Raw genomic sequence first — 11914 nt, 5'->3', positions numbered from 1 at the left:
TATTAAGATTATTGTATTAAAATATAAAATAAGGTCGAATTGAATTTATGTAATTATAATTAAACGATAGAAGTAATAATTGATTTAACGAAGAGTCATTAAAACGGCTGTCTAAATAAAGTACTTCTATTTAATAATTTGTTTCATTTTTGTAGTAGTGTATTTGCTTTGACTTTGGCTAGATAATGGTAAGTGAAGGTCAGTACAGTAAAATTTGTAAATCAGTTAGCCGTTTTACACTGGACTTCTTTTGTTTTTAGGGACATTCGCGACGTTTATATGGAAACGTGGACGAAGGCTTTACAATGATCACAGAGATAACGCCGCGACTATTATACAATTCTCAAATGTTTGTCCTTTTCGCTGGAAACGCGGAGCTTTCGCTTGCTCTCATTGTCCGAGAACTTTTGGCAACTTTAAAGATGTTAGCAATCATATGCAGGAGCATCCAAATCGCCTTGAGGCAATGCGGTATGCTCGCCCTTATGATAATGTAAAGGTAGAAATAAGTAACCTTCAATGTAAAATTTGTAATGAAAATATGACTGGCTTAGACCATCTTAAGGACCATTTATTGGAAGTTCATCAAAAATCAATAACCAAAGATCTTAGTCTTGGTGTAACCCCTTTTATTCTAAAAGACAAAGAAATGCTTTGTACTCATTGTGATGAACGTTTTCTCTTGTTTTCGAGACTGAACAGTCATATGAATCAACACTATCCAAATAATATCTGTCCTCACTGCGGTAAATCTTTCTCTGCTGCTCATCGCCTTAAGGCCCACCAGCTAATACATGAAACTAATAACCAAGAGCATAAATGTGCCAAATGTGGTGATATATTCGAGACACGAACGTTAAAAAATTATCACATGAACACTAAACACGCAACAGAAAATCGATACAGATGTCCCTATTGTAGAATATCGTTTAAACGTTACTCAGATAGAGTTCGTCACCTGAAGCAGTTCCACAATCAAAGCGTGGAATATCCATGTCATTTATGTACAGCAGTTTTCGCTATGTCCGACCAAAGAACCAAACATATAAGAAACGTTCATATTAAACATAAACAATTTCAATGTGATTTCTGTCCAAGCAAGTTTGTTACTGCCGGTCAGTTGAAGAGTCATTTAGTGAAGCACAGTGGTGTCAAGGAATACCAATGCAACGTGTGCAAGAAGAGTTACGCGAGAGCTAGAACTTTGAAAGAACATATGAGAATACACAATAATGATAGAAGATTCGTTTGCGAATACTGTAATAATGCGTTCATACAAAAGTGTAGTCTTAAAAGTCATATTCGATCACATCACCCGAGCGCGGAACTAGTGAAAATTTCTGTATAATTAAATTTATATTTTGTTAGAAAATTAAATTATATGGAATTTCATATTAAGCTATATATGAAAAGTTATTTATACCATAATTTCATAAACCTGTTTAAATAAAAGTAACATTGTAATCTATCCAATTTTTTTATGTTATCTCGTTTTTTTTTCAAGTATAAATATTACCTGGAGTTCAATTCTGCAATTTTGTTTTGTAAGTTGTATTTATATTATCTTTAACATTACTTTGTTTCAATACTAAGATGTCTTTAAAAATATTTGTCATATTAAAAACTCATTCTTTTCATACTGTAACCACTATATTCTTTTCATACTGTATCCGTATCCTGGGAATGCGAAGAAGTTATATCGGATATTTTTTTTATTTTTAGGAAGAAAAACGGCAGACGTTGAAATTAAACAGGAAATGGATAATGACATTGCAATAGAAAATAATACTGCTGTGACAGTCGCCAAAGCTGCAGGAATTGAACGAAGAAATGAGGGAAATGAAAGGCGCGCTGCATTTAGGAAGAATATTAAAATTATAATGACGACATGCACAGCCTACCCATTCAAATATAGAAAAGGCACATACCTATGTTTTTTTTGCAGGAATACTTTTCTTGAGCCAGAGAAATTAAGAGAGCACACACAAAGTGAACACACAGATCTTATGTTTAAGTTTAAAAAATATGAACCTCTCAAGATGGATTTTGCTACAACTACTTGTAAATTGTGTGGGAATTCCATTAATAATTATACTACGTTAAAGGCACATTTACGGGAACATGGAAAAATTTTAGATAATAAATATGGGGAATCTATTTTACCATACAAATTGAGTAAGGATGAGCATTGTTGTCAGGTCTGCGGTAAAAGATACGAAATGTTTTTAAGTCTTCACAAGCACATGAATGATCATTACGAGCACTTCATTTGTGAAACTTGTGGCAAAGGTTTCGCGACGACGCAAAGGATGCTGAATCATTCTAGAACACATGAAAGGAGAGATTTTCCTTGCAAGCATTGTGGAGAAACCTTGTCATCCTATGCAGCATTATACGCCCACATAGCGAAAATACATCGCTTGAATAAAAGATACAAATGCCCTATTTGTGATGAAAAATTCGCATCCTACAAATATAGGATGAAACACTTGAATATAGTCCACGGGGAGAAAACTGCCCTATTCCCATGTCCCTCTTGTCCGAAAGTGTTTGATCTTTGCAGTCGTAGAACTGCTCATATAAGGTCACACCACTTGCAGGAACGTAATCACTCTTGTACAGTCTGTGGTATGAAATTTTTTAGCAACTATGAGCTGCAAGAACATAGCGTCAAACACGTTGGTGCTAGGATATACCAGTGCGATGTTTGTAAAAAATCATATGCAAGACTGAAAACGTTACGCGAACACATGAGGATACATAATAATGATAGGCGGTTCGTCTGCCCTGTTTGTGGACAGTCGTTCATACAAAAATGCAGCTTGAAACAGCATGTTAGAGTGCATCATCCTATGCAAATTAAACATGATATTTTTTAAAGATCTGGTCCTCATTATCAAGCTTTAAATTCTATGAATAGCTACAATAATTGAATATATTGTAAAATTCTACTATTACAGTTTTCCTTTGAAAATCATAATAATACGTGATTACTTTCCGCCATTTCTTGTTAATTTAAAAATGTTATTTGTTGATATTATATACTCGTATACCTCTCTAGTACTATATAACTTTTTTACGTAAAATGAAGAACATTTTCATCCATCATTCTTATTAGAAGACTAGCGACCCGCCCGCAGCTTCGCATACTTGAACTACATGATTATCAGTTCAGTTCTTAATCAATGGCGCTTCGAGCATGTACATGATTATTAATTTAATAAACAGAATTGACTGACAGTGACAGTCAAATGTGTTGATGTCAATGAATAATTTAATTTACTCGTTCAGAAACAATGTTATGTTATATTATTGGTTTCGGTAAGGATTTATAATATTCTTTGTAAAATAACTGTAATGATTGCATATTACAAAAATAGAGTTGAATAATCCAATAGGGAAATCGAATCCGAAATAATTAATTACCGATTTATTATAAGTATAGATATGGATTGCTATATATTTGCAGGCAAATTCATACCTTAAGGTCATTCAAATGCCGATAACTTTTTTTTTAATATACCTATTTTAATGAAACAAACTTAAGATGTTAAATTGAGTTAAAAGAAAGAAATTGGTAAAAGTTTAAAGTAAATCGGTTCAGCACTTTCGAAAATAAGCGTGTATACATACAGACAGATAAGAAATAAAAAAAAATTTGCTTTCTATTATTGTTTTTAAGTGTCCCTCTATCCATTTCAGTCAAAAATACTAAATGTACAGACAAGATATTTTTACTTTTGAACATTGAGATATATTCTTACTGTTGACATTATTTACATAAATTTTAATAGAGATCTAAATTTTATCAAAATAAAATCAGTTTCACGCTGTATCTCGCACACAACAAGGTAGGCAGAGGGAATCTAGTGTTAGACACTCCGTTCCCCACTTTCTGCCGAATTTTGGAGACATTACGTGTTGAGTGGCAGAACTCAACACCGCGCTTTGCCTCGACACCAACGCGAAGAAATGGAAATATTAACGTAAATAAATATTTCGCTTCCTCGGGTGGGGATCGAACCCACAACCGTCGCGTTACAGTCACACCCTTGTGCCGCTGCGCCACGACGGCCTCTAATTTTTGTTTTATTTTTAGATATGACCAACTAATTGCTTAAAGCAGATTTAATGAAATGATATGACAAACAATAAATGATTGTTGTCAAGTAATTGTTTTATAAATTTAGTAATAGCCGTACGTTTAATTACCAGTGGAGAATTATTTTTTATATACTTCAAAACTGCTAACAAACCACGAGGATTTTCCTACACATTATTGCCCAATATAACCATACAACACGCGATATTTGTTAGTAAGTTACAATGAGATTGGACTTTGCAACTGTATCATCCTACTTATTAATCTTAAACATCTTTTAACAAATGATACAAAGCACGTGCTGATCGGTTATGGTAAACCGCAATGCTATGTTACAATTTCTTTTTATTTTTGCATGAGGTACATGTTAGAATCGAGCTCATGCACGTGTTTTTATCATTTTTAGGTCAAAATGAAGAGAATTTGGATCAAATTCGAAAAACAGAGAGTGAGACGCGTATAGAGAATGAGAGAAAATTAAAAGATGCCGATGCTATAAAAACAAAGAAGCGGAATGCCAGTATGTTACTCGAAAACACAAGAATATGTCCGTTTAGATGGATGAAGAATTTATATTTGTGTTTTTACTGCGATCAACAATTTATTGATCCCGCTATTCTAAGACATCACACTGGATTGGAACATGAAGCGCAACGCCCTGTTCAAACTAAAGCAGCGTTGTCTAGACTGAAAAAACACGAACTAGTGAAAGTCGATATAACGGATTTAAGTTGCAGGTTTTGCATTGTAAATATAAATAGCTTCAAAGAGTTAAAACAACATCTAGTAGACAAACATAACATGAACATTGACATTTTCTCTGAAGATGGCGTTCTTCCATTCAAAATAACCAAAATTAACTTTCCTTGCGCATTGTGTGATGAAAAATTTGACGAGTTTAAAACTCTCAATCATCATATGAACGTTCATTATCAAAATTTTATTTGCGAACAGTGTGGCACCGGTTTTATAACTCCAGATCGACTACGAACGCATGCCTTCTCACATGAGACTGGAGCTTTTGCCTGTGAAATCTGTCATAAAATATTTAGATCAATGAATGCGAAAAATGAACACTATGCTACTGTTCACAAAAAAGTGAAACGACACCGATGCCCGTACTGCCCCGAAACATTTCGGAATTACTTTCAAAGAAACAAACACATTTCTGCTGTACATGGAATGAAACTAAAAGAATTTAAGTGTTCATTATGTCCGAAAGTGTTTACGTCCAGTGGCAAGATAGGTGTCCATGTACGGACGGTGCATTTAAAAATGAAAAGGCACGCTTGTGATGTATGTGAATGGAAATTTTATTCGAAATCCGAATTAAAGGAACATATGATAAGACATAGTGGAGAAAGAAAATTTCAGTGTAATATTTGTAAGAAATCTTACGCTAGGAAGTATACACTAAGAGAACATATTAGAATTCACGAGAATGATAGGCGATTTGTCTGCACTATATGCGGGGGATCTTTCGTACAAAAATGTAGCTTGAAACATCATGTTAAAGTTAATCACCCTTCGATTAAAACTGACGAGTTTCAAAATGTTATCTCCTAATATATATATTTTTTGGATTGGATTAACATTCCATAGGTAGGATAATGCAAAAATTTGTAATTATTAAAGCTCGTATAGTTAATTGGATTTATATTTGTATATTAACATAGCGATCAAAAATCAGAATATATACTTGGATATAATCTAATCTGCACATTAGTATACATCTAACTCACTGCATGTTGAAGATAATGGGGAGAATACTGAGTTTGTTTCTGTTTTTAGGCGCGGTCTGTGTATCAACGGAAAAACAGGCGCCAGCAAGGATTATTCCACTTTTTCAAGTGGCATATGATCGAACTCTATGTAAACCTTTGGGAACAGTAACAGCTTTCCGGAAATTACGTCTCAAAAGCAAAATTAAAGTACCATCACCTCCACCTGCAGTGTCCTATACACCATCCCGTAGCCCATCACCTTTGTCAATAGGAAGAACAAGTACTACTCCGATCAAAGACGTAATACCTTTCAATCCTGTACCAAAAAATAACAAAAATCAAGCAGATTACCGACAAAATGCACTGACTGTATTTGAATTCTCTACTGTTTATCCATTTATATACGGAAACAATAAGTTCAAATGCTTCGTTTGCGCTGAACCATTTCTCGAAACTGCTTTCTTGAGGCAACATATGAAGGAGACTCACACTTTTTCTCCACTGAAGAGATTAATAAACAACCGGAGAGAAAATGTGCTTAAAGTTGACGTTGGTGAATTAATATGTAAATTGTGTCCAAACAAACCAAAAAATTTGCAAGACCTTAAAAATCATTTGAAAGAAATTCATGAAAAACCTATTGATCCTAATTTGCAAGATAATATGATCCCGTTTAAATTAGAAGAAGAACAAGGCACTTATAAATGTGTAATATGTGAACAAGTGTTTATAAAGGTGCGCATACTTGTGATCCACATGAGTGTTCATTTTAATAATTATAGCTGTGAAATTTGCGGGTCAGGTTTCATGACATTACGTCTTCTGAAAAAGCATTTAGAAGTACATGAAACTGGTAACTTTCCGTGTGATAAGTGTAATAAGGTATTCAGTACCACCCATAAAAGATCCTTACATATACGTGGTGTTCACCTCAAACAATATCCACGCCGTTGTCCGATATGTCCTGAACGATTCAACTCAAACTATAGACGGACTATTCATTTACAAGACGTCCACAATCAATCCACGAGAGTTCATAAATGTGAAACCTGCGGTCGTGGCTTCAATTTGAAATATCACTTGATCTGTCACACGAGGTCGGTGCACTTACAAGAAAGGAACCATCAGTGCAAAATCTGCTTGCAAAGATTTTGTAACAAAGAAACTCTTAAACGACATATGGTGATCCATACGGGTGAAAAAAATCACAAATGTGACTTATGCGGCATGGCATTCCTACGGCGAAAAAACTTAAAGGATCATTTACGCTTACATGAAGTAGTATAGAATTAACTCAAGAGGAATTAATTTATATTATATATTTTATTTAACTTGCCTTGTTAGTGCGGTAGTGTATTGTAAATCTTGCAAGCCCAATTTGACCCTCATGCCAGTGTCCGATTAACGTAAAATTTAAGTCTTGACTTCAGTTCTAATGACAATGAATATATTCAATGTCATTGTTAATCGAAAACGGCTGCCGCGATAAACTGGTAGATTCCAAATTTCAGCACTAACTAATATAGGTATCAAATAAAAGAGCTTCATTTGTATAATAAATACATCATAAATAAAAACATGTGTAAAGCTTGTTTTGTAAATAGGCTTTTTTAATTAATACTTTATTCTTCGTATGATCAGTTATAACTTATCTTTCTTATTACATTTAATATAAATAAGACATCACAACAATTGTATGTTTAATAAATTTATGAAATTACCTGTTTAAGTTCATAATCAATTTGGATGTGAAAGCAAAATTCATCAATTCATTTTATTTGTAAATTATATATTTTGGCCTAAATAATTAAAATAATTCACACTTATTTAGTTTTAATATATTAGACTGTGTATGTTCCTCCTTGTTTTTAGACAAGTTACTATTTGGTTATTTTTTTTAGGCGTCATCACAGAGGGCGATTTCACAATTATATTGAAAGATTTAAATGGTGACAAAATAGAACTTAAAGTACTAAAATATCCTATAAATATTGAAAATCTGACATGTGAATATGAAGATAATTCGCAACGAAAGCATTATTTAAGTGAACATAGACCACAAAAATTATATAAAGAAGTTACAACTGTGTCCGTGTTAACGGAACCGCTGTCAATTGATAAAATGGACTTTAACAAAAAATGTACGGTAAAATCTATAGAAAAAAATATAAAAAGGCGTAAAAATCTGAATAAAGCCACCAGGAACAACGTTCATACCTGGAAACAGAATGCACTGACAATTTTTGAATTTTCACACGTATATCCTTTCATTCACGCCTTTAATAAATATAAATGCTTCGTATGCGCAAAAGTATTTTTAGAGGCATTTCTTTTAAAAAGGCATTCTACTGAATGTCATAGTCCAAAAGATTTTATTAAAGAGCTGAATAATAGAGTTCGAGAAAAAAATTTAAAGGTCGATGTGACATACCTGCAATGTAAAATATGTGAAACAGTTTGTCCCAATCTCGATTGTTTGAAAATTCATCTCAAAGATCATGGAAAGCCAATAGATCCAGATTTCCAAGATAATATCATCCCATTCAAATTGGGAGGTGTGAACTTTCAATGTCAAATATGCGATACAATATTTCTTAAATTGCGGCTTCTAATAATACATATGAGCAAGCATTTTAATAATTACAGCTGCGAAACTTGTGGCGCTGGATTTATATCTCTTCATTTACTCAAAAGGCACCTACAAACTCATAAAGTCGGTATCTATCCATGTGATATATGTCAAAAAATATTTACTAATTCATCCAAAAAAATTATGCACATGAGAGGAGTTCACCTTAAACAGTTTCCGAGAACTTGTCCAATGTGCCCTGAAAGATTCAAGTCAAATTATCAAAGAACAAAACATTTACGTATCGTACATAATCACAGCTCAGGGTTATTTAAATGCGAGACTTGTGGCAGGGAGTACGATTTAAAGTACCAATTGCTAGTCCATATAAGGTCAGTTCACTTACAAGAAAGAAATCTAGAATGTGGCATATGTAGTTCCAGATTCTTTTCTAAATATTGTTTGTCCAGGCACATGATAATACACACTGGCGAAAGGAACTTTAAATGTGATATTTGTGGGAAAGCCTATGCAAGGAGGAAGAACTTAAAAGAACACGCAAAAAGTCATGAACTTGGTCATGCTTGTTCTGTTTGTGGCCGAGAGTTTAATAATCATATATTACTTGTAGCACATATGAATAATTCACATGTACTATAGTCTAAATAAATCGTGCTAAATTTATTTTTAATAGATAACAAAAAATAGTAGATTATTAGTGTTAATTATATATTGCTTTATAGCAAAAAATATTATGTACATCTAAAGTGCCGAATAAAACAATGTGTAGGTTAGTAACGTTTTCTTAGAAATTGCACAATTTTTGTAGTGAGCCGAATGAAGCCATTTTAAAGGAGCGCTTTTGTTTTCAGCGATACCGGGCACTCCGCGACAGACGCCTAGAACGAGTAATTGGCAAATGACAATCTATGAAAGACTAAATGCCGCTACTTACCTAGAGTTTACTACCATCAAGCCATTTTTTTATCAACAAGCGAATTTTAAATGTTTTTACTGCCCGGATATATTTCCGGAAATACAGTCAGTGTTACAGCATACAGCATTCCATTCTGTGCCGGATAGATCTTGTCTTCTGAAGCAATATTTAAGAAAAGGCAAACGTGTTATAAAAGTTGATATCTCAAACTTGAGATGTAAGATTTGCGATCAAAAATATTCAGATCTCGATGATATTAGAAAACATCTTATTGTAACGCACAAGAGGGAGTTTAATTCCGCCGGAAATGGTCTTATGGAATATGATTTAAGTATGATTAACGGTGTTTTGTCTTGCCACAAATGTGGGAAGACTTTTAATTCTTTTTTTCTCCTCAATCGTCATATGAATGCACATTTTAGTGTAGTGTGTGAAACATGTGGACTCGGCTTCATTTCACATCAACGTTTAATCAATCACAGAATAGTACATCAAATTGGTATGCACAAGTGTGATAAATGTCAAGAAGTTTATCCAACTAAATTGAAATTACGGTATCATATATTAAAAAGGCATGAAGTATCCAATTCGAAACGTTCAAAACCTCTAAAATGTCCTCATTGTTTGGAAAGATTTGCTGAACACTACAGGAAAATGACTCACCTAAAAGAAGCTCACGGCATCAGCTTTACGTTTGAATGTCAGCTTTGTAAGTCCATTTTTCCAACAAGAAGAGCTCTAACAGAACACACAACGAAGCAACACACACAAAAAATTCAATGTAAAGTTTGCGGTAAATGTTTTGGAACTAAGTCTTTGCTGAAGATGCACATGCGAGGTCATACTGGTGAAAGGAATTTCTTTTGCGGTGTATGTCAGAAAGCGTACATGCATGAAAGGACACTCAGACAGCATATGCGAGTGCATGGACCGGTGTGGAAGTTTACGTGTTCGGAGTGTGGCAACGGTTTTCATAATAGAATTGATTATAATAAGCACATGAAGCAGTGGCATCCTCAGTGGCAATTTAGGACTGTTGTGAAAAATTTCAACAGTGAAATACTGAGTTGAAGTTTATATAAGTTAAAACTTTTGTATTATTTGTACACAAATCGTGTAAACGCGACAGGTTGTGGGTTCGATTCTCACTCAAGAAAATGAAATATTAAATATTTTCATTTCCTCGCTCTGGTGACGACGCAAGGTCGGCGTTGAGTTCTACCACGCGCAACGCCTCCAGAATTCGACGGAAAGTGGAGAACGGAAGTGAAAAAAAGGAAATTTAAATTATAATTAGTATAAGAGCTTTTAAATAAAGCTTACTACTTCCTATGTTTTTTATTATTTTGTGGTCATTGAAAGTGCTGGAGTTACTGATCAGTCAACTGTTTTTCTACAAATACTTCATTAAAATTTGGTAATGTAACCAAAAGTTTCTTTTGAGTGAGTATCAAACGATTTTATTTTACAATATATTTTTTTTCTTATTCAGTTAACATTTTCATTTTATAGAGTTGCTTTACAACTTGTACACAAGTTGTTGACATTTTGAAGTTGTGTAAGTGTATAGTATATAGTTTGGGTAGAATGAATCAGAGATTGCGTACATATATATATGTATTAATGTTTACATACATATATATGTACGCAATCTCTGATTGATTATGCGCATTCAACTAAATTTCGGCATTTTGTGTTTTGTCAGGATCGTCAGGAAGAAAAGGAGCGCTCACAAGCATATGGGAGATGACATTGTCAGAACGAAAAAATGCTGCAATTTTACTTGAAAGTACAACAGCGCCCCCATTTATTTATTGCCGTTACTTTTTTAAATGCTTCTTCTGCTGCGAGCATTATTCCGAAATACATTCACTTTTAAAACATACCAGTGAACATATTATGCCTGATACTGATAAAATTTTACAAAATCTTTTACCAAAAGGAAAGCGCACAGTCAAAATAGATATATCAGATCTCAAATGTAAAATCTGTAACAAACATTTCGTAGATATTGATCAAATAAGACAACATTTGGTGAAAGAACATGAGAAAGTGTTTACTCCTGCTGGCAATGGAGTAATTGGATACAACTTAAGTTTGCAAGATGGCCTACTTTGCTGTCATATTTGCAGCAAAACATTTCAAACATTCATACTTTTAAATAGACATATGAATGTTCATTTTAGCAATGCTGTCTGTGAGATATGTGGCGCAGGGTTTATGACTTACCAAAGATTAATACAACACAAGGAAATTCACTCCCCAGGTGGATATCCTTGCAGCAAATGTAGTAAGGTATACACTACAAAATCCAATTTAAAATATCACATTGAAAAGTGTCACAATGGAACTACCAAAATGAGGATGTTGCGTTGCCCGCACTGCCCAGAAAGATTTACAGAACATTTTAGAAAGCTCAAACATTTTAAGGAGGCTCATCAAATAACATTTACTTATAAATGTGATATATGTAAATTAAAATTTTCAAGTAGAAGGTCTCTCACCACTCATACAAACAAATATCACACGCAGAAGACGTTTTGCGGAATTTGTAGAAAGAGTTTTAGTTGTGTGTCCACTTT

At 33.6% G+C, this 11914-nt stretch overlaps 4 protein-coding genes across 4 annotated transcripts in view; all 4 read left to right on the top strand.

Moving 5' to 3' along the window:
* LOC146530517 (uncharacterized) overlaps positions 1-11914 on the top strand; it is a 52983-nt gene that overhangs the window by 23543 nt on the left and 17526 nt on the right. The window lies entirely within an intron of this gene.
* LOC146530520 (zinc finger protein 711-like) lies at positions 1354-3668 on the top strand. The gene is made up of 2 exons (XM_085199900.1): positions 1354-1544; positions 1723-3668. Exon 2 carries the CDS (start codon positions 1758-1760, stop codon positions 2877-2879), a length of 1122 nt encoding a protein of 373 aa, XP_085056026.1. The 5' UTR covers positions 1354-1544; positions 1723-1757; the 3' UTR covers positions 2880-3668.
* LOC146530519 (zinc finger protein 711-like) lies at positions 4484-5668 on the top strand. The gene has a single exon (XM_085200757.1). The coding sequence runs from the start codon at positions 4484-4486 to the stop codon at positions 5666-5668; it is 1185 nt and encodes a 394-aa protein (XP_085056883.1).
* LOC146530518 (zinc finger Y-chromosomal protein-like) lies at positions 9043-10664 on the top strand. Its single transcript, XM_085199901.1, has 2 exons — positions 9043-9185; positions 9268-10664. The coding sequence occupies exon 2, from the start codon at positions 9315-9317 to the stop codon at positions 10401-10403; it is 1089 nt and encodes a 362-aa protein (XP_085056027.1). The 5' UTR covers positions 9043-9185; positions 9268-9314; the 3' UTR covers positions 10404-10664.

Source organism: Heliconius melpomene, chromosome 17 (assembly GCF_056956725.1).
Source record: "Heliconius melpomene rosina isolate 202511_hmr_F chromosome 17, ASM5695672v1, whole genome shotgun sequence".
Lineage (NCBI taxonomy): Eukaryota > Metazoa > Arthropoda > Insecta > Lepidoptera > Nymphalidae > Heliconius > Heliconius melpomene.
The sequence above is the reverse complement of the archived record's forward strand: the minus strand, read 5'-3'. Positions and strand labels throughout refer to the sequence as shown.